The sequence below is a fragment of the Clarias gariepinus genome, chromosome 11 (genome assembly GCF_024256425.1).
Source record: "Clarias gariepinus isolate MV-2021 ecotype Netherlands chromosome 11, CGAR_prim_01v2, whole genome shotgun sequence".
NCBI lineage: Eukaryota > Metazoa > Chordata > Actinopteri > Siluriformes > Clariidae > Clarias > Clarias gariepinus.
Window position 1 is genome coordinate 1,427,917 of NC_071110.1, and position 26,946 is coordinate 1,454,862.

At 42.7% G+C, this 26,946-nt stretch overlaps 1 protein-coding gene across 5 annotated transcripts in view; it reads right to left on the minus strand.

Moving 5' to 3' along the window:
- Window positions 1-1,774: 1,774 nt before the first annotated feature.
- The window catches only part of fam110b (family with sequence similarity 110 member B), a 170,423-nt gene continuing 145,251 nt past the window's right edge, over window positions 1,775-26,946 (minus strand). For 2 of the 5 annotated variants that reach the window (XM_053506780.1, XM_053506782.1), the window contains exons 2-3: window positions 14,964-15,085; window positions 1,775-4,123 (exon numbers count right to left, since the gene is read on the minus strand). In XM_053506780.1, coding sequence (XP_053362755.1) covers window positions 2,780-3,868 — 1,089 coding nt within the window. In that variant the 5' untranslated portion in view covers window positions 3,869-4,123; window positions 14,964-15,085 and the 3' untranslated portion in view covers window positions 1,775-2,779. Of the gene's footprint in view, window positions 4,124-14,963; window positions 15,086-22,423; window positions 22,445-26,946 lie in introns of those variants that run through there. The other 3 variants (XM_053506784.1, XM_053506783.1, XM_053506781.1) reach the window with 2 other exon arrangements.

The window sequence follows — 26,946 nt, forward strand, 5'->3', positions numbered from 1 at the left end:
AAGGGCTTTTGATTGTGCAGAATAACAGCACGGTTCTGAAACTCCCTTTATTTCTACATTAATGTTCGTATCCCAGTGTTTCACTAGTGCTTGGACACCAAAACATCTCAGTATGCTGAAGCGTACCGACGTACAGCCTTCTATAAAACATTTGCACCGTTTAGATGTTTTACTGAGGCTAAGTCTCATCACCGTACTGTGACTGAAGTCTTCTGTAAATGTCAATTACGTGCCAAACGTATATTCTCTCCGTCCCTGATGAAGATGTTCTCACAAGGCTTTGCTACACAATTTACAGTAACATGTTTAAAAACTGTTTATCAGTAGAGTGTAGAGTTAGCTATTACTCTTGTCTTGTACTCTTTACAGAAACATTACATTGGTTAAAACCATCATAGCCCAGATTTTACTGAAAAATAAATGTCATTAATTTCAATAAATAACAACTCATAAAAGCCTGAGTTAGCAGCAGAAGACACTGGGTCAGACCCCAGAGGGCCAGGTGTCCACGAGGCTGGAATTCAGTTACATTTACAAAACAGAAAAAAAGGCTAACTAATAGCGTTAAAGAAGAATGTGCGTTTATGCCGAGACGAGTTTTACATTTACATTTACATTTAGGCATTTGGCAGACGCTCTTATCCAGAGCGACTTACAAAAAGTGCTTTAATGTTTACAACATTGGATACATACTTACACTGGGTTAACTAGGTTAATAACTAAGAGTTTTAAATCACAACTTCACTGTTAGCTAGTTAGTGAGCTGATAGGACTCTTTGTCTTCTGCTGTTCATCATCAATCATCTGCCTACATCTAACCCCATCCTCTGCATCCTCTTCTCTCACACACACACACATTAACTTCATGACCTCTCTCACTGCGCCTATAAATCAGCGAGCTGACGCGACTCTGTTCCAAATAAAATCTGATCCACTACCATTAAAGTCTTACCGTAAGTTTTCTTTAGCTAAACAAACTCGCTGGATGCTAGAAGCTAACTGACAAAACTAGCACTAAAACAAAAACAAATGAATTAATAATCAAAGGAAAGTTCTTTTCGTTACTAAACTGATAATGCATAAGTCTAAAGTTAGCTAGAGAACCATTAAAAATAATTTAAGTAAAAATTAAATGATCTTATAAATGAAATAATTTTATTTCAAGAATGGAAAAAACCTGTTCTGTTCTTGTCTATTTATGTAAAAAAAAAAAAAAAAAAAGTAATTAATTTTTTTCAGAGATTATCCATTAGCATTTATCCTGAATATAACTATATTTAAAAAATCCCCCCAAAATCAGGAACAAATCAGTTTCCTACTTCTTATTTCTTTGTTCAACATTTTTTTTGACTTTCCAAAAAGGATATATTTTTCAGCATGACTTAAATGTGACATGCTACGTTAGCCACTAAGCTACGCTAATGCAGTCAGTACAGTCTTTCTTTTACTTGTTGAATAAATTGTAAAACCTGACAAACATCTTTTTTTTCACAAAAATGGCGCAGAAACTATGTAGCATCTTTAGGCGCCACAGTTTAGCAAAAATAGAGACGCAAATTTTCATCCTTACTGTGTGATGTGACAAGAAAACACCAACGTTATGATGTTAGCTAGCTAGCACGCACCTTACTGTGCATTACTAAAACTTTTACTCGGCCACTTTATTTCAGCTAGCTAATAAACGTACAATGCCTGTTAGCGTGTCATGTCGTTAGTTGGAGTTTTCAAATAAGGAATGTTTCTACAGAAAAGAAAAACACCAGCGTACAAATGCTACTGATGGCAAAATATGGCAAATCCACCATTTATTGAAATAATTAAAAATAATTAACGGAAAGAAATCTTTAAGGAACAAATCCAGGTGGAATATCGCTAACATTTAAGGTTGTTATAAGAACAGTGATGTACAGAGTTGATCATGGACACAGACAGGTGATGTGAACTCAAAAAAGAAAAAAAAGAAAAACGGAAGGAAGACCAAAGCGAGAGCTACAGGATGGAACAGCATAGCAGGATCTTCATCACACAACACCAGGGGTCGTTTGTTTTTATCTTTTTTTTATACATTTTTATGATTTTCTTTTGACAATGATTTCAAATTATATACATAATCTTACAGAATTTACACTGAACAAAACAATGAGTACCGTCGTAACAGGAGCGTGAGGGACAACAAACTAAAAAGAAGTAACTACGTACACGATGTGGTGCGTAACCATCCTGTTGGAAGCCTGATATTTCAATTTTTTTGGATCAGACATGCTTCTGGAACACTGATTCACCCACGTACACACACACACACACACGTATACACACAGGTTTAAAAAAGGAAAGAGAGAAAACTAAAGAAGAAAAGACATCTAAAAGACACCAATGCTCTGCACTCATTCCCGTATGGCTTCCTGGCTCAGTGCGCTCAAACAGAGACGGAAAACAGTGAGCTGACGTACAGAGGCGGAAAGAAGAGAGCGATGAACCCTCTCAGAGCTGGAGCTGTTCAGTAAAACGGCCACCTTTCAGCTGAGACGCAACAAACCAGACGCCAGGGGCGCTTTTGATTTGTGTGAAGAGGTCATGCAAAATCTGAAGATATGGAAAGCAACTAAAACAAAAAACAAACAAACAAAAAAAAAAAAAGCTGTAAACCTAGAAAGAAAAACAAACGGCTGTGTTTGGCCAGTCAGTCCTTCAAGATAAAGACAGTGCACTTGATCGTCAAAATAGAGAGTTAGAAGTGAGACACGCAAGAGGCTGTAGCTTGTTCATAAAATCCAAAACCTCAAACGTGCGAGACTTTCTGCGATTCTCGCGCCTGCTTGATGCTGTAGAGCCACTTTATGACGCGAGCGTTGCGCTCGACTGCTGAAATGCCGTAAGGGACTCGCTCCTCCTCATCCTCGTCTTCGTTGGAGAGGTCGTCGTTGTCATCAATGTGTCGCGAGCGGCCGCAGTCTGAGCTGATCATGCTAGCGCTACGAAAGTTCAAAGATACGATATCAGAGCTGGCGCGTCCAAAGCCTTCGACAAAACCATCAAGCTCATCTGGTTCCAGCCCGCAGTAGTTGAAGAACCTCTCGGCGTCTGCGCCGGACCGGGCCAAGCGGTCGCTCAAGTCCGATTTGGAGCGATGCAACGAGGGCCGGCGAGCTTCTAGTTCTTTTGCAGCTGGACATTTTGTGTTGTCAGAGATGCCTAAAGCCTTTGCACTTGGTTTTGGGGGAAGTGGAGGAGCTGAGCTGCTGCTGCTGCTGCGTCCTGAACGGAACGGTTTCCTGTTACACAGACGCCGGATGTCCGAGGAGCTCTGCGAGGCATGGAGTGGTAAACGATCGCCCTCTGCCCCATGGTTTTCCATTAGTCCACGACTTAAGTTCAGGTTCTGGGGGCTTTTCCGGCCATGAAATGCTGCGGCTGGCACATTCAGGGACTCAGGGAAAGAGCGGTGCCCAGATTCTGGTGCCCAGCTTCTCGCGACAGAGCTTTTAGCAGGTCCTTCTGCTGAGGACGAGCTGTTGAGCAGGTTCTTCAGGATCTCCAGGTTGAGATTTTCACGCTTGGTGCTGGCACAGGTATCTGACTTGGCGTTATTATTGGAGGCTTTGAGAGCCGAACTGACTCCCGGGCTCCGTTTTGCAAGCACTTGCGGCTTCACCGGTTCCTGCTTTGCGTTGATGACTTCCTGACTCTTGACGTACTTGGCTTTGTCAGCTTCGAGACGCTCCACAGCACTCAGGCGCTTTGGGTTGGGTTCGGCCGCGCGTCTGAAGTATTCAGGTCCTTTGTTTAGGATTCGGAGGGGTACGGCCGATGCCACGGCGCCACCAGCGCCCAAACCCTTGCTATCTGGCGGCAGTGTCTCGGTGGGCATCTCCGCTGGGTTTTGGGAGGCCGCCGTGGTGTTTTCGGCTCTGGACTCCGGCAAAGGACACACACATCCAGCCGGGTAAGCGGAGTGTGTGTGAGAGCCGTCTTAGCAGCTGGCCGTCATGCTCCGTGATCTATCAGCCTCCTCCCCCCCTCGGAGACAAATATATAAATCCAGCCCACACGGGACACGAGGGGGGATAGGAGGGCACCAGGCTGTGGCAAAGCCTCCTCCCTATGGTTTGCCCTTTTGTTGGACCTGAAAGATAAAGAACCAATCTGATTAAAGGAGCAGGTGACATAAAACTGCTAGCAACAACAGGATGCACAATCATCAATAATAATTTTTATATAATAATAATCAATAATAATTTAAATAATGATAATTTTAACCCATTATCATGTTTACATTGAATTCAAAGAGTAAGTCTGAAAACATCAAAAAAACAAAAATATGTTGAATTGAGAATTAAACATATAATTAATTTTAAAGAAATAATGAATAAGAATATAAAAATTTCTAATTTTGCTTGAAGGAGATACTTATCGTTTTTCATGTTACCAGTTTTAACACAAAAATTTTTTTTTTTTTTAAGTATGCATAATATTTGTACTACTTCTGGTGAATCAAATAAATAAAGCCTATAATCAAATTTGATTTACTTCAGGGGATCAATGCACCAAAGTGTTCATCAGAATACATAATCATAAGAATCCTGCAACAACATCAGTCAGCCTAAGTGGGCCTGGGTGGGTATGTGGGGGATCAGGGGAGCCTGGGTGAGCCTGGGGAGGACACAGAAAACCTTGTTGGGCTTGGGGAGACCTGAGTGAGACTGCCCCTGACAGGGACAGGGGTAGCTCAGTGTTTAAGGCATTGGACTACTGATTGGAAGGCCTCAAGTTCAAACCAAAGTACCACCAAGTTGCCCCAGTTGGGTCCCTGAGCAACGCCCTTAACCCTCAAGAGCAAAGATGTACTGTATAATGAAATAAAAATGTAAGTTGCACTGGATGAGGGCGCCTGCCAAATGTACATGTAATGAGTGGGCCTGGGAAGAAGGGGGGGAGGCCTGAGTGGGTGTGGAAAGGCCTGGGTGGAATGTGGGACAGCCTGGATGGACCTGGGTTAACCCGGTGGGCCTGGAGAGGAAGGAGGTGGGCCTGGGTGGGCTTGGGGAGAACGGGAAAGCCTTGGTGGGCCTAGGGAGGCCTTGAGTGCCACTAGAGAAAATATTAATTCATTTATTATCATTTGTAATGTTTAGTCATTTAGTATTAATATTTAGTATCATTTTCCGCTTTCATGAAGCAGATCAAACATAACGTGCAAGAACAAGTTACTTAACATTGTGAGCATTTATAGGCTACAAGTGTTCGAAATTATGTTACGTTGTTTTTCCAAAGCAACTCGAGACATGTTACTGAGGTTTTAATTTTTTTTTTAAACAAACACATTTTATCGTGTTATGCAACCAGCTGGAGCACATTAAAATATGATAAATAATCATGCATTTGAAACAAACAAAACTTTTAAAGTAAGAGATTTGTGTATTACATAATGTCATGCAATTGCAAAAATAATTTTTCCCCCTACTCTTTACTTCATGCATCACCCTTATAAAAAAGAAAAAGCAGAGTCAGCAGTACTACAGTGTGGGACGACACTCCAGTCTCTGCCAAGAACCTCCAGGGCTGTTTCACAGCGGACAAAAAAGGAAAAATAAAAAAAGAGTCATAAATAAAACCCCAGCGGCAGGGTGAGAGAGGACGGAGTGTGTGTTTGTGGTCTGGAGACGGAGACGGAAATGACTGTGACAAAGCATGTTTATGGCACGAGGTGCTTCTTTATGGCACGTTTATGAAGTTTTTAATCATACGGCTGCGGAGAAAAATGAAACAGAGGAGCAGCAGGCGGGAGATCGGACCTTTTATCAGCACAAAGCTCTGCTCTGGTGTGCTGGATTTTATTATTCCGTATGATAAGGATTCGATTTGCTTTTTATGACTGAATATAAATGTAAAGGTCAAGAACGTATGGATATTTTTTGGTTGCGATATTAAACATTTTATTTCACCTGCCACAGACATAATGCTTCCGTAATGTTTTGGAGGATTTAATCTTCTATCTCATCTGTTTACCAAATATTTACTTAAGACATAAAATACAAGTGGGACTAATCCCAGCGTTTCACTAGTGCTTGGATACTGTAAAGGTAAAATGTATTCTCAGTACGTCGGAGCCATGGTCAGACTGCCTGCTTCATGTCTGAAACGCTGGCCTCCTTTAATAGCTTTTCCAAACATCTGGAAATGTTTCGGAACGAGGTCAGGACAGTACAATAACTCCCAGCCGAGTTCCTGTAATGTGCAAGTGGTGCTGGTGAATGATTGTGTGTACAGTTCACACAGACAAATTTGCCTCTTTAATTTTCACAGATCATACTTTCCACTCGCTGGATGTTCACAGGAAAGACTGCAGTGGGCTCTGAGCCAGCTCGGCCGGGATCGTCGCTCAGGGACATACGGCCTTCCTTAAAACATTTGCACTGTTCAGATGTTGTAAATGTGGTTGAAAACTGCTACAGTTCGACTGCGTTGTTTTTCCATCTTACAGTTTCTCAGTTTGTACGAGTAACTAAACCGTAATCATGGAGAGCACAGGGAATGTTTTGGGTTTCTGCGCTGTGTTATTAGAGTTCCAGGGCCAAGGCTATAAACAGTTACACGGGCTACGAGCCTCTGGGATTTGACATAATGAGAAAGCAGAGACGGGGCTTAAGCTGGGGTCGTGGAGACAGTAATGACAATAATGACACACACACACACACACACACACACACACACACACAGCGGCCTGGTTTTAATCCTGTCTACACTCTTCCCCTCCCCCATGCAGAGCAGTGAGCTGATCCAGCATCGGGCTCCGAGCCAACACCCCTCTCATCGCATCTCATACAGACTCAATTCCCACACGTACCTTCACACACACCAGTCTGGGGTGTAACGTCACTTTACCGCACGTAGAATCAATAACATCGATATAAGACCTCAAATCCACACCCAGGAGGCTTTACAACCTTCACCACTGTACTAGTGAACCATACACAGGTTACAATTTAATAATCCAACACACACACACACACCTCCATACTGGAGATCTACATAGCTGATGATGTCATTCTATTCACAGCAGTGTGAGGGTTTTTGTCTCTAAGCTCCAAAAAAAACTCCCACTGTCTGTACTGAACGTGTGAAGTGAACGCTAGTGAGACTTGTGAACGTCATTGGAGTTAGCATAAATCCGGTTCAGTTTTTTGCTATGGCACATTTAAGCCAAATCTTGCAAAAAGCATGCTTTCATAAAGGTACAAAATAATTCCAGGCATTCATAACTTCTGTATTATAGGACGAAACCTCTTCAGATGAAAAAGAAAGAAAGAAAGAAAAAAAATGAGTGTTTTAGCTGCTATAACATAAGTGAAAGTTATTCACTATTGAAAAGAAGAATAAAGCACTTGATTAACTTCATCACATGGATTAATTTCCTACAGCAGGTTCTTCTAAAGAGTATCAGCTACATACAGTTAATGATGGTAACACCAACTGATTTCCTCGTCAACGAAACCTTATGTGACAAGTGTTTAAAAGGACACAGGGCAGTAAAGCACATCTCTTTACATTTCTTTAAGCGCGGTTTTGTTACGAGTGACTCATAAGCGTACGAGAGAGGTCATAAGGGTACGGAGTGGAGTAAGAGCAGACAGACGGGTAAGAGGTAAAGCTAGAAGGACAAGACAGAAAAGACAAAGAAGAAGATAGTACATAAGGATATTAAAGCAATAAAATAAATAGTGTAAGACCGAAGCACAGAGACAGGAGTGAAAGACAGGAAGACTGTGAGAAAGACAGTTCCAGGAAACAAACAAGAGTGAGGGACCAACAAATAGACAAAGACAGACGTTTAGACAGGAAAACAGAGCGGAAGGAAGATGGACAGAAGGAGGGAACACAGACAGATGGACAGACAGGAGGGGAGAAAGACAGGAGAGGAAACAGACAAACACAGGGAGAAGGAGAGCTGGACAGACAAATAGGAGGGGAGACGGACAGACAGAATATGGCAGACCAACGGGAAAGATGAACAGACAAAATGGGAAACAGAACGACAGAGAGGACAGGAGACAGGGAGCAGGAGCAGACCAATAGGGGAGACTGACATACAGAAGATGAGAGAGAAAGACAGACAGGAGGAGAGGCAGACAGACAGGAGACCGACAGAGAGACACATACTGTAAAAGTGAAGACAGATAGAAGTGAGAGAGATGAGAGAGAGATGGGCAGGCGTGGAAACAGACAGACGGACAGACAGGCAGACAGCCAAGCAAAGAGACAGAAAGACAGACATAAATACAGACAGATGTATAGAAAAACACAGACACTGAAGTACAAACCTGTGTGAAGAGAGATATGAGGTGTGAGACGGAGAGAGACAGAGAGTCTGACAGGACAGACAAGATAATAAATGGATAATGAGACATTTTTCCCTCCAAACCAAAATCTCTCTTATTGCAGGTAGCTAACATTAATAGTTAGCATGTTGGCTAAATCCTTAAATGGAGCCCCAGGAGGTCAGACTTTAGCATAAGGCTAATACTTAAAATAAAGGGTCAAGTATAAAAGTTTTGCTGTTAGCAGTACGGTATGACTAGCCCCTAGCATAGTGACTAGCCAACGCTAACACTGTCACTAGCCACCAACTAAATTATTAAAAGAAACAAAAGCATTACTTCTATACAGCTCAGCTTTTCTCTCTCTCTCACACACACACACACACACACACGTGTGTGTACAGACGATATTACTTCCCACAGTGTGTATCACTTTACTACTCAGTGTATAAAACAAAGACTGGATCCAGTTTCAGCTAAAATCTCTTTATCTTTTTGGAGCAGATGCTCATCTGGTAACAAGTTCTCAGACAGCTTGAAGCCGCACCCCCACCCACAAAAAAAACTGTAAATCTATAAAATCCTCTTTTCTATCCACTATTTTTACTTCATAATGTGTGTGTGTGTTCTCCACAGCCTCAGATGACCCCCACAAAAATATCTCTGTCAGTGCAGCAAGGGAGCCGCAGATCGAGTTAGCTTGACCGCTAAGCGAAAAGTCCAGACGTGATACTTGCAGCTAGCTGTGCTACAGAGAAAAACGCTAACATGGTTTATAAATATAGTTAAATCAGTTGGCCCATCTAACATAATAATGGCTAATGAAGGTTTATGCTAGGCGCCTAACTGAGCTCCTAGCATAACCCTTAATTAGACATTATTATTATCTATCTCAGCGTAGATGCTACAAGCCATCATTAGAGGTGTCTCGTCTTCATTATTAGCCACGTTAACACTGACATGGCTAAGGACTTTCCTATCCTTATACAGTATTAGCCATGAAAATAAACAGATTAGTCCTGGTAATAGTTCATTAGCTATATCATCATCATCATCATCATCATCATCATCATCATTTGCCATACAGTGGTACCTCAAGTACTTAAGGTGAAATTTTGTATTGTGAAACGCACTGTTCCATAGGAAATAATGATAATGCAGATAATCCGTTTCAGCCACACAAAAATATTACCAATGTTACCAATTTCCAACACTATAGTCATTAGTTTTGCATATAAAAACTATTAAAACATTTCATTCGATTCCTCTCGGCACCGGCTGCTTTAAAATGAAGGCGGCTCCCTTTTTTTTTTGCTACCGTGCTTGATAACATTCTTGGGACTCATGGCGCTATGTCTATACTAAATCTTACACCAAAAGAAAAACAAAACAGTAAAAGAAAACGTATATAAACACATTGACCTTGGCTCCCAACAAATGTTTTGAATGGCTCCCAGACGTACAGACGACGTTCGGTCGCTTGTATGCCAAAAATGCTTCGTATGCTATGAAAAATATTCTTAAGGCGAAGGTTTCCAAGGCAGGGCGTTTGCATGCCGAGGTACCACTGTATTATTATTATTATTATTATTATTAGCCATGTTATTAGCCTTTCTATGGCATTTTTCTCTCAAAGTTACATTATTATTAGCTTTTAATTAAGCTTACTCCCCCACATAGAATAATTGTGCAGGGTTTTCATTATTGATTAATCATGTCATTATTAGTTGTTAACTGTACTAATTACTACACCACCCAGCTTTAATGTCATTAGGTGATATTATGTACCGTGAATACTGACATTCCATTCTATGGATTTTGAAGACTTCACGATGGGTCTTGAATGACAGATATAACGGCCTGAACTTTATCTCTGCAAGGTTTGAGGTTTAAAGCTGCATTAATTGAATTGTAAATGGTGCTGGAGTCGTGAGGAAACATTGAGAGATGATATTTGAAAACTATTTTCTGCTTTAGCCGATCGCTGATACTTTGTTAAACGATTTTTTAGTACTTCACATGAGACCAAGTGTTTATCTTCCTTCCTTTTTTCATCCAAATCAGTACAAGCACACTTAAACATGTTAACTAGCTCCTCTGGATTTTTTTTGCAGGAAAATAAGATATCCCAAACCTCCTAAAGTCATGCGTACAAGCCTTGTGTGTGTGTGTGTGTGTGTGTGTGTGTGTGTGTGTGTGTGAGTGTGTGTTTTAGGTCTATTTGTAATCGAAACGCTGCACGGTGGACGCGAGGTGCTTTTTCTTCAGGTGTGTGAAATGGAGACGGTGTGTATCGTGATGAAGACGACACAGTAATCTCACACTGCAGGTTTCCAGTCTCACACTGTGACCCAGTTTCTACTCACTCATGTAAGATCCGGTTACACAAACAGCACCGGCCTTGCCGAATTCTCGTCCGCACCGTGACTACAAGTTAGCAGGATTCGGCATAATAGCATCATCTACACAGCAACCCGTGATGCTATAAGTATCTGGTCATTTGTATCCAGGTTATCATGAGCACTATTAGCCAGCATCCTCACGGCGCCCTCGTAATTAGCACGGTTACTCATTGTTAGCACACTTACTGACTCGTACCATTAACCATGACATTATTAGCCACTACAGTTAGCCACATCATGGTTTTAGCTCTCTCGTTGTAGGATTCGTTAGCATAATTATTTGACAATATCTCTGTTGTTCTAGATATCAGGCAGTCAGGATGGGAATGCGATGTTGTAAGTATCATGATTTTATAAATATCCTGATTCGATTTTGTTACAATTCTTCAAAAGTGCTGTGATGTAAGGCTGTTGTGTGAATAGTTTGGAGTCCTGCAGGGCTTTAGAGGAACTGCAACATATGACCACCTCAAATGCAAAACATATTGTATATAAAAATACAAAAATTGTAATTGAAGAGATTTTCCCCAGCTCCACTAGCAGCTCTGTTTTAACTCATGTGTGTTTATTAGCCAATCGTTATTAGACGAACTATTCAACAACATCCATGTTGTTGTCGTTTGTTAGAGTTAATTAGCCATAATTAGACATATTATTTATTGTTAGCATGAAAAAAAAAAACAATGCTCAGGGACATGACTTGAAACAGAACATGATGGAAATTGCTGTTTAAAAAAAAGCTTCTTCTCTTGAAGCAGCATCCTATTATTATTTAGTAACTTGTCCTACATCAGTCATTTCTTCAAAAATGAGCTTTGTATTAAGTATTATTTCAGTGAGTATTCATACATTTCGTATAATATTTAGTTTAACATTATACGTGTACTGAACATTTTATTTATTTAAAGCTGCTAATACTGAGCCAGATTCATACAGCGGTTGTGTATTGTTGTGCTGCTGTGTTTGGGATCTCGCAGCCAAGCATACGGCGGATTTCATCATGTAATTAAACCGAAGTCTTGGCCGGCAGACGGGACGCTTTTCCAGCATGCTGGTGGACAGCTGTCGGCCGAGTGATGGAGCTCTGTTGCAGACGCGAGTCATGGAAACGTAGCGAGTGACCCAGTTTATACTGAGTGAGAAACGCTAATAGCAGAAATCCAGAGCAATGCTAGTCTGGATTTATTTAGAAAACTTATTTCACTCTTACTGAACCAACACGCAGCTAAGCTAACATGTGCATCCGCAGAGAGTACACTTGGGCGTGGCAGCTAAGTATACATTGGCCCACACTTTTTAAAAATCTGTCCGGGAGAACGACGCCACCTGCGATCGATTAACTAGTAGCAGACCGTTTCCTCTCACGCTACCGCTCCTGTACATAATAACTTTAGCTAAAAGTTAAACCACTAATTTATCCAGGAGATATGATTATTTAAAAGTATTTTAAAAGAAATCACCATGAGGAAGCAAGAAAGACACAGCATCAGAGATCCAACCTACTATTCCTCCTCTAAATCTACCCACATGCTGGTGAGTGAAATTTAACTTTCTGCACTAAATATACAGTTTTTTGGATTAAAAGATCAAGTTTACTTAATTTAAACTAGCGTTTTTCATCAGTTTGTCAGGTTAAACCACCCGGCTGCATGTCTGTGAATACCAATAAATGGACCAGCACCAAAAGAATTCCTATGTCTTTATTCCCATATGTACATTCCCATGTCTACATTCCCATGTCTACTCTTCTTCGGAAAACCCAGGAAGTTTAAGTGCACAATGAGTAGAGATGAGTAGGGAAAATCGTGAATCGTGATTCTTTTGTGCGGTGATCCGTGTTTCGCCACAGTGACTGCATGATGGATTTTTTTTATCACAAGTATATTTACATTTATACTGTAATGGAGATGAACCGGTCTATCTGTCTCTCAGTGTGATTGGCCGCGACCGGTGATCAGTCTCAGATATAAACCATTCTAAACCGAGTGCAGATGCTTCTGAGTGGCACAAAAGAAACTTATTTTTACATCAACAAAAAACTCTGTAAGCTAATAAGTCTCAATGCAACGCATTACACACACTTACACCAGTCTCAAAAACACAGTGAGCGCTAATTGGTCGGAAATCACGTGTGCTAGAAACCCCGCATGTTCACGTGCTCACTGTCAAGTTGAGTTTTGAGATATTGGAGACGTTTGAGGCGGTAAAATGTCACCGGTTCTTCATAATCCTACAGGTGGCGCTACCTGAACTATTTACACGTTTCCATCCTGTGTGGTCAGAATGAATTACTCGCTAAGTGTGTTTAGAAAAACTAATAATAATAGCAGATAACTTCACTGAGATACGCGCTGCTCAGTAACAATGTAGCCTTGTGATTCATTTTATTTGAAGTTAAACTCTTGTATTTAAATTTAGTTAGTTTTAGTTTGTATTGTTTAAATGCTACACTTGGTTTTTAGTAAGAAAACTGATGTTATTAGGAACAGCCGGCATTTATTTACCCATTAAAGAATTAAATTTTTAACAAAACCAGGAGAAAAAATGTAAAATACTGAATTAAGATAGTTATAAAATTGTGATACTTATAGAATTGGAATTTTTATCGCATCGACACCAACATGTAATCGTTGTTTGTAGTAGAACACATACAGTAGCAGTAGAAATAGTAGACTATAGCCAGATCATGCCGGCATTAAGCAAATCTGTAGTCTGTAGTCGTGTACTAAGACTATCTGTAAGTCAGTGATGGTAGAGAATTCTTTTTAAAGTGCACACCACCAATGTAGCACGACGCATATCAATAAACATAAATGTAATTACTGAGCTAGTGTACAGTCAGTACTGAAGGACTTACAGAAATACAGGAAATCACTTTTATGACTTTTTATTTTTGTACTGTTAAAAAAAAATCTCTGCTTAGTTTATCAGATCATGATGATGTGTTTCAGCTTTGGACTTGGACGTGTGTTTGGCCGGAGCATCGGGATGCGATCATTTTCTCAGAACAGTCACCAGCTGATGGAAACTCATCGACCACACACACACACACACACACACACATACACACTTTCTTTTTCTGGAAATTCACAGAACATTTGGATGGAATCGAAACCCACACCGACGCAAGATAGTGCTGGTTTTAATTATAAAGATTCAGAGCAGGATGAAATATGCAGCTACCCAAATCCAAAATACACGCGCACACACACACACACACACACACACACACTGTGTCGTAATGCTCCTTCAGCACACACACACCTCCTGAAGAGAAACCAGATAAAGCATTATGCATCTGCCTGGCGTTTTTGCGTCAGTCTCGCCTCGCTGCTGCTGCTCTCGCTCTGAGCCGTGCTGAAGAGATTGTTGTGGAGCCGCGAGGTAGAGCCTCCACATACTACACGCCATCACAGTAAAACCAGGAGGAGCTCCTTCATTACCCCAGAGGGGCTTATAAGATACAGTTTACAGATACACGACAAATTTAAGGTATAATGGTCAAGAATTACACACAAGGAGGCGTGACCTCTGTCTCTATGTTAACGAAGAAGGCGTGGCCTCTGTCTCTGTGTTAGTTAAGGAGGCGTGGTCTTCGAGTCTGTGTTAGTGAAGGAGGTGTGGTCTCTATTTCTGAGTTAATGAAGTAGGTGTGGTCTATCTGTATTAGGGAAGGAGGCGTGGTCTCTGTCTCTGTGCTAGTGAAGAAGGCGTGGTCTCTGTCTCTGTGTTAGTGAAGGAGGCTTGGTCTTTGAGTCTGTATTAGGGAAGGAGGCGTGGTCTGTCTCTGTGTTAATGAAGGAGGTGTGGTCTCTGTTTCTGTGTTTATTAAGGAGGCGTGGTCTCTCTGTGAAGGGGGTGTGGTCTCTTTCTGTATTAGTGTAAAAGGCGTGGCCTTTGTTCCAGTACGTCACAATGAAAGGGGTGTGGCCTTTGTCCCTATTAGTGGGTGTGGCACTAAGTCACTTCAGTAGAGGCGTGTCTCCTGTGCTAGTCAGTCACAAGTCAGGATGTTTCTTGCTACTCTGAGTGAAGGAGGTTTGGTCACAACCCAAGAGGCATAACCTTCGTAAAAGTCAGTCCAGGAGAAGGTGTGGCCACCAACCTGTTGACAGAGGCGTGGCTCCTTCACCTGTCAGTCTTGATGGCTACTTTGAAAAGAATCAAGGTGACACGTACTCACACTCTAAGTGTATTCAATACACCAAAGAGTAAAGAAAAGTGTGTGTTATGATGTAAAACTCACCTGTGTGAGTGTGTGTACTGTATGTGTGTATGTTTCTCAGCTGTTGACCGACTCGGGTCTAGCTTGTGCGTCTCCTTTCTCCTCCAGCGCCTGCAGACTCTCAGTCGGCGTCGGAGCGATGCCTAGAACACACAACACCAGTGTACACACATCTGATCAGTCGCCATGACGATCAACTAATAGCTGGTTGTTAGCTAAATTAGCTTTTTTATTTTTTGGGATACTTTCTTCCCGATCAGAACTATATTATGTCATATTGTAGCTAACATTTTCCAAAAAAAAAAAAAAAAGGAATTAGAGTTGCAGTATGTATGAAGAATTAAACCGATAATGGCTAAACCTTCACTTAGTTGCTGGGGTCAAAGCACAGGGTGAACCATTATACCGCGCCCCTGGATCAGACAGGGTTAAGAGCCCGACAGTGGCAAACCTGACCGAGCCGGGGGTTCAAACCACCGACCATCCGATCGGTAACTCAGAGCCTTAATACACTCAGATCCACCATCTCCCAGATTAATTCTGCGATCATTTATGGAAGTAACAGGACAGTGATCTAAATTGATCTCAAAACGTTCTCACACACACACTTTAGTTTCAAAACTTACACACGGACAGAACGGTATCCGCTTCATCCCGAGGCGTCGTCCTGAGGGATATTTGCTCCATGTGCGACAATTTTAATAGCCATAAAAGTCGTTGTTTCCTGCTACATCACACACCAGCATAACATCACCGCTTTCAGCACTGTGCTTAAAGACTTTTTCAGTACCAGTACACCATGCAACACTACTGACTATGTGGGTGTCCAGATGATGTGACCAGTCCACCATCCCGACAATGGGAAGATATGGCTGTTCCGAACGTCAACGAGGACGTTTGTTTCTTCGACTGGTACAATTTATTCTCGTGGTTATTCTCTCAAGGCACTTGTTTACAGGAGGGTAAGATATCCAGCCGTTCAGGGATCCCCCTTTGAAAAAAAAACAGTCCTTGATGTATAGCACAGGTAGTGTGATAGCTGTTGCTATAGCAATAATGTAGCGGGAACAGCAATTTCTGAATTACGTTGGAAAAAAAATCTTAAATTAATTCTAACAAACAAAACACTGCATCAGGGTTAATGTTAGCTGGACTGCAAACAACCTTGAGTCGTGTATAAGTAAAAACCTCTAACTAGCTACAGGGTTAGCCTACTTTGTTTAAAGTCAAACTTAGCAAATCTGAGGCTAGGACAATGTACAGTAGAAACCAACCACGGCTGCTCGTTTTAACAACAACATGTTAGCTAGTTTGCACGTGGTGCTCAGAATCATTAGCCTAATATGAATTTGCTTACATTTGAACTCGGCTAGTGGTTCATCCAAGCTAACTCGTGAGCAAACACAGAAGGAAAATGAAGAGGTGGATGAGTTAAAACAGCCTCGAGATTTTGTAGAAGTCGAGTAAAGTATTATCAAGTCAGTTGTTGGACGCGATCAGGGCTAGAAGCGTAGCAACAAATAATTCGACATAATTTTTACTGAAGGTACTGGAAGTCACGTTGTGTGTTAGCAAACACAAATGCTAAGCCTTCCTGATTTCTTCGCCTGCTACATCGCAAAAAAAAAAATTATTAATGTGCTCGTGTGCTGGTGTGTGATAGCAAGTGTTTTATGTTTTATGTTCCGCGTGTGTTGTGTTTACGTCTGCAGCAGTGTTAAAACCGTCTCACGTGCCACATCGGAGCCTCAAATTAGCACATGCTCTCGTTAGCCAAGACTAGCAACACCTCGGCTGCAGCGAGCCGACTGCGGGAGGCACGTGGGCCGACACCGGGACCTGCATCGTCGCACGCTTTTTCACTTTCTCTCCAACATATTGTTCCGGAAGAAAAGAGAGCGGCTCACTGATTAGCGCAGTTTAAAAATCTATAAAGCAAGGTGATGCTAATCGATAGCGGTGAAACACAGGCTAATAAATCACGCTGCTCGAGGAAACTGCTGCAGCTCCGGATGCCGTTTATGCCATGAAACAATAATATATATATATAAACATATATACATATACACACCAGTGTGCAGTGATTTTCTTTGGTGTGTGGTATGAAATGTTCTCCATAGTTAGGGACTGGAGAATTACAGATAAGCAAGATCTAGAGAGGAGGAAAATAAACACAAACTCCAAATACTGGAAAATCTACCAAAAAATTTTATCAGGGTGGATAAGGAGGTGAGGTGGAGCTTTAGATGAACTGAGGAGACACCACAGAGGAGCTGATGAGAAGCTGAGGTGAAGCTATAAAGGAGCTGAGGAGATGCTATAAGAAAGTTGACCAAAAAGCTATAATAATAATAAATAAGAGTTGATGAGGAGCTGAGGTGGAGGTGATGAGGAGCTATGGAGGAGCTAGAGTGATGCTATAGAGGAACTGAGGAGGCACTATGGAGGAGCTGATGAGGAGCTATAAAGGAGCAGATGGAAAAGTATGGAGGAGCTGATGAGGAGCTGAGGTGGAGGTGATGGAGCACTATGGAGAAGCTGTTAATGAGCTTAATGCGTGCTATGGAGGACCTTTAAAGGAGCTGATGAGGAGCTAAGGTGGACCTGGGGTGAAGCTATAGAGGAGGTGATGAGAAGCTATGGAGGAGATGATGAGAAGCTATGAGGGAGGTGATGAGGAAATCCCTAAACTTTATCCCCTGCACATAAACCTGTGCTAAACTCTCATTAGGGTGATTCAGTGCAGGAGACAGCGTGTCCTCAGTGTTCTGACAAGCAAAACAACCATCGGGGCGACACATTGTCCCTTCCAAAAGACACACACACGCGCGCTCCCTGTCTTGCACATTGTCTCGTATCACCTGATATGCACTAACTCCCTGCCATCTCCCACCCTCTGTGTGTGTGTGTGTGGGGGGGGGGAGACATATGGGACGGAGCGAGAGGGAAATTTGCTGAATAAGTACTGCAGTAGTGCTGACTGCTGGCTCATGCTCGTGTTCATCTTCATGTGAGACACACACACACACACACACACACACCAAGCCCAAGAACTCCTGCACTCAAACCTTCCACAAATACCTTCAGACATATACATTATGAATAAAGAGAGAAGTACGAGATAAACAGGAGTGAAGCAAAGACATTAGGAGACAGATTCCTCTCTTTCACAATGAACACACACACACACACACACACACACACACACACACACACACACACGCGATACAAAAACAACAAACCCAGGCGGATCAGTGCGCATAAGAGCTGCAGGAATTAATATTTGTGCAACTCAGCCGTATTTCAGTTTCTGTTGCGTAACACTTCGTGAAAAAGTTAGAAATTTAAAGTTGTGCAGTAAATCAGTCACTAACGAAATACTGATAAGAAAAATTATATCGCAAAAGTACACGAGACCACAAACGCCCAGAGAAGTTTAAACTTATTTTTCTTTTTACTTCCTGATAACGCAAGTTATTTCCCGACGTTGCATCAGTTCATCCCAGCATTACTTCGTCACTTCTTCAGTTCTGACCTAATTACTTCCTGTTTCCTGAAATGTCATGTTCTGGTCCCACAAAGCTGACTAAAGGCACCACTGTCTGGTCCGCACCATATTTATTTATAGTCAGACCCGACACGCCCTCCATGACGAGCGGGTTTGTGGAAGCTCAGCTATTGGAGCTCAGGTCGTCACTATGGGCAAATGGGCGGAGCTAACAGAGCCTGGCTGTTTATTGGAACACGCCTAATTGCGCTAATGAGTAACGTCTACTTAAGTTGGGTGGTTAATGTTAATTTGTTTGCATTTTGTTGACTTCAGTTCTCCATACTACATTTCTTGTGTTGAGTTAAACTCCAACGATTCATGCATAGTGGACAGCTAGTCAGCCACGCCCCTAATTATGCATAATCTTATAGCTTTATATAAATTTAATTGATGATTTTCATAAAAAAAAAAACCCTGCACTGATGTTATGAATGGGAAATCTAACTGTGGAGATTAAAACCTCTTTTTTTCTGGTCCCAGGCTCTAGACATGTTTATTTCTGTTGGACATTTTAACACAGAGCTCTAATGGGACTAAATCACTTGTGACCTAGTGGTCATCCGAGGAACTGCATGTTTAGCACTTCCACATTGTACCCATTTTTCAGAACCGCAGTTCGCGACTAATTTGTTGCACTAATTTATAAAGGCAGATTTTTGGATGCATTTTGTGTAACGGACCTTTTTTTTGGTTTGGGAAATCCAGTTCTAAGGTGAAGATCTTAGCTCAAGGTTTTAGCGTTTAGTATATATATATATATATATATATATATAATCTTAATGAGCTGTTGGCTCATAAGATTACACGTCGATATCATTAATGATTTACAAGGTAATTTTGTGCAAAGCTGGATATGACTAGTGTGGGTATTAATGTTGCTAACTGGACGTTTAACATGATAACACACACCCACATACAAACACAGTTACTCCCGCTGTGCAGTTGAATCAATCGGTGTTGGCTGATTTTTGGTTTCTTACAGATTTATACTTTTAAAATTATTTCAACTTTCGAAAGTTAAATGTCATAAAATTATACAATTCCTTTAAAATATACCTCAGCATTAGCTGCAAACACACACACACACACCGCTTTCATCTTCTGCCAATACTCAAGTTTTACAAGAGCATCACTGCATCTTATTTTAAGTTTACAGAGTTTATGGTTTGGTGCAACACCGCCACCTACTGGACCGGAGTGCGGAGCAGACGTGCAGACGAGAGACATGACAGCTACACAATCACCTAGCTACAATAACAAGTTACACAACATTTCAGTGTTTATCAGATACTTTAAACACGTCAGGTTCGTCCGGTATGATTTATAGTGAACAGAAGCGTCACACCGAGGCGTGCTGCGAGGTCGTTCTGATACGTTATCGTTTCTATGGCAACACTTCATCGTCTTCACCACCGATGATGATGATATTAAAGCGTAGCCTATGAAGCTAATTAGGAGCTAATGACTACAGATTTCCTCTTCGCTGTATAACGACGCATCACCTGATCAGCTCTAAACACACATCATCTGCTCGCTGCGCGCTCTTTATGAGTCCAGGCTGAATCACTGACAGGAATAACGAGCGCCACACACACCCCACTTCACACAAGTGTGCTGCAGCCCCGCTGCGAAATGACCTTTACAGGGGCGTCTCATGCAAACGCACACACACACACGCACACACACATACACACATATACACACACATACACACACATGCAAAGGGCGGTGGACAGAACGCAGAATTACAGCCAACCAGCCAGCCGTGTTATCGACTGAATGCTGGAGTGAACTCACATTCACTGGGCTTGTGACCAAAACACACACACACACACTCTTTCTGTTGCCGATGTCAGTCAGCAGAGATGATTGCAGAAGATCAGCCATATTAAATTTAAACTCACAAATTCTTTCAAGGCGACCCGATCCTGCAATTCATTTAAGTGCATTGTACGATAAAACTGCTTTCAGCCACCACACACACTCTTAACAACACACATCTCTCTCTCTCTGCCTCTTTCTCTCTCATGCACTCACAGAGTATACGAATGCAATTGGGGTACCTCGGGCCTAAACCACCCCAAACTATCAAACCCTCAATCCCCTCAACCTTACCTCAATTCCCAGAACCTCACTGCAGTCCCCCCAAACGTCACCTTGATCACCCACAACCTCATCACAATCCCCTACAACCTCAATCTCAATCTCCAAATCCTCAACCTCAAACCCCCACAGCCTCAACTCGATCTCCCCCAGGCCCACCTTAAACCCCCACAGCCTCAACTTCGTCCACCGCAACCTCAACCTCAATCCCCCAAAACTCACCTCAGTCCCCCAAATCCTTCCTTAATCGCTACAACCTCAAGCCCTACCACCACACCCCAAACTCTACTATCACAACTCAACCCCTGTGACCTCAACAGAACTAAATCCGACAATGTATAGGGCCCAACTCCCCATGATTTTAACCTCAAAGCCTAACCACAGCTTTTTAATCCATGACTCCTAAAACCTAACTGCAATGCCCTGTACCCTAATCAAATTTCACAACCTCAACTCCACCAACATCAAACCCCACAACCTTGACCATGACCAACCAGAACCACCTACCCTTAACTCCTAGCCTTAGCCAGACTGCAGTTATAACGTTGATGTCATTGTGTGTGTGTGAGAGAGATAGAGAGAGAGAGAGAGAGAGAGAGAGAGGGAGATAGAGAGAGTGACAGGAACTCAGGGACTAGTCAGAGCCTTTAATCCTTCCATAAACCCAAAGCATGCACCTTCTCTACAGCAAGATTCTGACCGCAGGCTCCACTTCAGCAGACACACCAACACTTTAGCGTGCAGAAGCTCCTGCTCAGTGCCAGGCATGTTTTATAACATCATCCATGAGGATTAAACCCGACCCACATCCTCCTGCTTACATTCACGTTCATGCTATAACAGATATAACACGCAGACGCCACTAATGTACTCAAGTTAGTATCTCCTGGTGCAAAGAGCAAAAAGCGGTCAGATACAGAGCGCATCAGGAGCTTAGCCGAGTAACCACACTCTTTCTTTAAGTCTAATATTCATACTTAAATTAGCCTCAGCTCACGCATCCACACCATCATTCCCTCTATCGGGGGTTGGGCTCAGAAGCACGCCGCGTATCGACCAGCTGTTCGACACTAATGAGTCAAAGCTACGCAAAACTTCCGAGGGGATAACCATAATACCAAAAAAAAAACACAAATAAAAGAAAAGAATATTGAGCCTATATACTATATACTTGTAAAAATACTACCAAGACAAAGGAACCAAGAAAGAAAACAAAAAAAGAACTAAGAATAAAAGAACAAAAATCTAAGAAATTAAACAAAGAAAACCAGAAGAAAGAAACTAAAAAAAGAAACTGAAAAGATGAAAGAATGAGAGAAAGAAAGAAAGAAAGAAAGAAAGAAAGAAAGTTAACTTTTAACAGTAGTCTGGGGTAAAAGTGGTGGCATTGGGGTCAAAGCGGAGAAGCTGCTGGGATAAAAAGCAGAGAAGCTGCTGGGGTCAAAGCGGAGAAGGTGCTGGGGTAAAAAGCAGAGAAGGTGCTGGGGTAAAAAGTGGAGAAGGTGCTGGGGTAAAAAGTGGAGAAGGTGTTGGGGTCAAAGTGGAGAAGGTGTTGGGGTAAAAAGCAGAGAAGGTGCTGGGGTGTTTGTTTTTTTTGGGTAAAAGAATTGGTTTAACAGACACCTTTGACCAGACATCTCAGGCTTTATACCGATCTGAACTGATCTTTGAAGGACATTTATCTGATTGTAAGCGTTGTCTTGTGGGTACGTTAAGTGCCAACATTTCTAGACCAATAAAATGTCCCGTACATTAGGGTCTGCTCCCAACACGCTCGATTCAAGCCCTCAACGACGGACAGAAAGCCAAATGGAAAGGTCAGACTTACGTGTCGAAGTGTCACATGTGGTCAGAGCGGCGATGGCGACTTTAAAGAGCTGGCGTACGAGGAAGCACACGATGACAGTGCACATGGTGCGACATATTTTACCGCACGCTCGCCTTCACAGAAAGGTGGCTCCGCACCTGCAGCGTCTCGCAGATGAAGACAAAATACAGCAGAACGGAGGTTCACCTTCCGCTACCTCCCATTAGGCTAATCCCCTCAAAGCGACTTTGCTAATCGGTGCGTCGGGCGTGGCTTAGTGGAACAGAGCTGACGGAAGAGGGAACGTCAACCACATTGCTCTGGAGGTCCAGCCATGTCTGCTCCTCACATACACTTCTACAGTCACACCTGCACTCGTTTGTTCAACTGTTCCAGTTCACATGCTATAACCTGATAAATGCTAAAATATTAGCGCTTAACCTTCCTCATCATCATCATCATCATCATCATCATCATCAAAATCATACCATTCGATTAGGTACGAAGAGAGAAAGAGGAAGAGAGCAGCCTTTTCCATAAAAAATTATTTGCTAAGAAGAAAGAGAAAAGGAAAGTCAGACAAATGCCTGAAAAATCAAGAAAGAGGAACTGAGAAGAAAAAAAGAAAAAATCTGAGAACAAAGACGAAAGAAAGATGAGAATAAAGATAGAAAAAGACAAAGCAAAGGAAAGAAAGAAAGAAAGAAAGAAAGAAAGAAAGAAGTAAAGAGAGAAAGAAAGAAAGAAGTTGAAAAGTCAGAAATTGGGGAAAGGAGGACTTAATGGGAACAGGTACAGGAAGGAGCTGAGAATAAAAAGGTAAAAAAAGTAAGAAAGAGAAACTTTTTCATCAAAATGCAGGCCATGAGAGTTGGTACAGAACGGAAGAAGCTTGGAAAGACAGATTAAGTGACAGAAAGAGAGAAAGAGAAAGTGTGTGCGTCTGAGTGTAAGGAGCGAGTGTGTACGTGTGCGGGTCTGAGTGTGTGAGCGAGTGTGTACGTGTGCAGGTCTGACCATGGTGAGCGAGTGTGTACGTGTGCAGGTCTGAGTGTGTGAGCGAGTGTGTATCCAACTAATCCACTCAGAGCCGCACGGACGCCGGCTTGCTGTAGGATTAGCGAGTCAGCAGTGCTCACAGCTAAAGTTCAGGTGAACTCGGGCTAAACTCCTTATCATAGGCCTCATGATGACCTTCGGGCTGAAGAAGACGAGTACAGGGTGACGAGCGGAGAGGACGCGGAGGAACCTGGAGTGCTACACCCCGAAGCACGGTAACACCAGGAAAGGTGGCGCTCTGAGAGGAGATAAAACCATGAGATGAATCCGAGCCCAGAAGCCAGTAAATCATGAGTCACGCTTAACCTCGGCGAGTGCGAGTCAGTGAGCTGTGGAGAAAACTGTGAGGAGTCGTAAACTAAACAACAACAACAACAACACGATCATTTTACTCTCAAAGAATGAGCACACTGAATATGAAGCAGTACAGTGCTGTACAACAGAGCACAAGATAAGCTTTAGGTCTGGGTTCGCTTAGAAAATGTGCCGAATGGAACTAAAATTAATGGCGCCGAGGACACGCCCACATGCAAAGACCATAACCACATTCTCAAGGACACGCCAACCTTCACCAGAAACAACTGGCCAAGGACACACCCACTTTATAGTTCCCAGGGACACACACACCTTCACACGGATATCATTCCCACCTTTTTTACCATAACTACCTGGCCAAGGACACTCTCATGTTATGGTTCCAAAGGACACACCCACTTTTATCATAACTACCAGACCAAGGACACTCTCATGTTGTGGTTCCTAAGGACACACCCACCTTTATCATAACCACCTGGCCAAGGACACTCTCATGTTGTGGTTCCAAAGGACACGCCTACCTTCACCATCACCACCTGGCCAAGGACCATCACCACCTGACCATCACCATCTAGCCAAGGACCATGTTATGGTTCCAAAGGACACACCCACCTTTATCATAACTACCTGGCCAAGGACACACCCACCTTCACCATTACCACCTGGCCAAGGACACTCTCATGTTATGGTTCCAAAGGACACACCCACCTTTATCATAACTACCTGGCCAAGGACACTCTCATGTTATGGTTCCAAAGGACACACCCACCTTCACCATCACCACCTGGCCAAAGACACTCTCATGTTATGGTTCCAAAGGACACACCCACCTTTATCATAACTACCTGGCCAAGGACACTCTCATGTTGTGGTTCCAAAGGACACGCCTACCTTCACCATCACCACCTGGCCAAGGACCATCACCACCTGACCATCTCCATCTAGCCAAGGACCATGTTATGGTTCCAAAGGACACACCCACCTTTATCATAACTACCTGGCCAAGGACACTCTCATGTTATGGTTCCAAAGGACACACCCACCTTCACCATCACCACCAGCCCAAGTAAATGCCCACCTTCTCCATAACCATCTGGGCACAAACACACCCACGTTTGAGTTCACAAGGACACTCCCAACTTCACCATAACCACCTGACCAAGGGCAAGCCTCCCTCAGGGAAAGACTGCCCAATTACTGAGAATTACTGTCCAGGGCCATGCCTACATCAATATACCTGACAGAGATCATTAATACTGACCGTGCAAATGCCACGCCCCCTTCCTCAGGGATAAGTTTCTGCACCCCTACATTCCCTAAAATAAAGGAGCCAAAAGTTCAGTCATAAGCAGTGTTCGCCTGTAACGCCCAACACCAGGGGTGTTTATGAGATTCAAATATAGCACAAAGACAAAATCCAGTTCCCTCAGAAAGCTGTGTAATGAGGGTTAACGTGGCAATTAATCACGAGCCTGACAAGAGTGAGTCAGACCAGCGTTCGACAATATAGATTTACAGAGAATAATGAGGATGTTTTCAGAGCCGAATCAAAATCCACTCAAATACAGAGAATCGTGACTAACACAAGTGAAAAGCACACATTATTCTAACCTCATGTTAATGAAAAGCTTATTGTATATTCTTTATAAAACACAGCAAAAAAAACAATCCAGCTCAGACAGTGTGGGAGGACAAGCGTCAGCAAAAAAACAACCTAAAAACATAAAGGTGAACCGTGAAGAACCTATTCATCATCATCATCATCATCATCATCATTATGCTGTTTCCTGATCAGTAAAAGAGAGTGTTGCAGAAATGTCTCAGTGGCCTTGGCCAGGCTTGAGGATTTGGGTCACACTAATCCTCCAGTCAGACTGATCACACACACACACACACACACACACACACACACAAAGCAGTTCAGTGTTTACTTACGATCTCGTATAATTATAAAACCCATCTTACAGTTCAGTTCTCCACTCTGTAACAACTTACATATAAAATTTGACTCATTGTATTCTTCTTCTATACCTGTCAAATGACACTTCCAGGACATGTGCCAGAGTCACCATGTCCCTGATCTGGACAAGAGGGCACAAAGAATTAATGAATCACCTTTTTTGTAGTTTCTAAAATTGGAGTGAGCGTGTTTGGACCCTATATTCCCGCGTTCACTCTCCGGACAAAGTGACAGGAGATGATTTCCTTCCTATACAAGGCCTGGACACGGGGACAATTCATGTACCATTCTGCACTGAAACAGCGAGACAAGGCTGCATGAAACAGGGAAACGTAATAACAAAGAAGATGTGCATAACAATGCCATACAGAGCAGGATGTCCCAACGGGTAAGCGACGGGCAAATGACAGTATAGAAAGACAACTTACAGGACAACCAAAAAAAGAAACACAATGAGAGAGCCCAAATAAGTGACAATATGAGAAGCGACAGGGGGACAGAGGGAAAGCCCACCGAGAGACGGGTCGACAGAGGGGAATCTAAGAGACGAAGAAAGGGAAAACCAAAAGATCAACATCAGAACTGAGAGACAGGGCAACAGATGGAAACCAAAAGACCAGAGACAGAGGGGAACAGAAAAACACTGCAACAACAAAGTGAACCAAAAACCGGGAGACAGAGGGGAACAGAAAGATTGGGCAACAGAGGGGAACAGATAGATTGGGCAACTGAAGGGAAACCGAGAGACCGGGTGACAGAGGCAAAACTGCCGACAGAGGCGAAACCGAGAGATGGGGCTACATAAGGGAAACTGAGAGACTGGGTGACAGGGAAAACCCGGGGCTGGGCAACAGAGGGGAACAGAGAGATAGGGCCAAGGACACGCCCACCTTATTCATCACAACTACCAACCCAAGTAAACGTCCACCTTCTCCATAACCATCTGGGCACGAACACACCCATATTTGGGTTTACAAAGACACTCCCAACTTCACAATAACCACCTGACCAAGGGCAAGCCTTCTTTATGGGAAAGACTGCCTAAACTGAGAACTACTGTCCAGGGCCATGCCTACATCAATATACCTGATAGAGAAGCCTGCCTCCTGCAGTAATACAGACTGAGCAAATGCCACGTCCCCTTCCTCAGAAAAACATAGAGAAAATCGAGAAATGCTGCAACAGAGGGGGACAGAAAAATGAGGCAAAA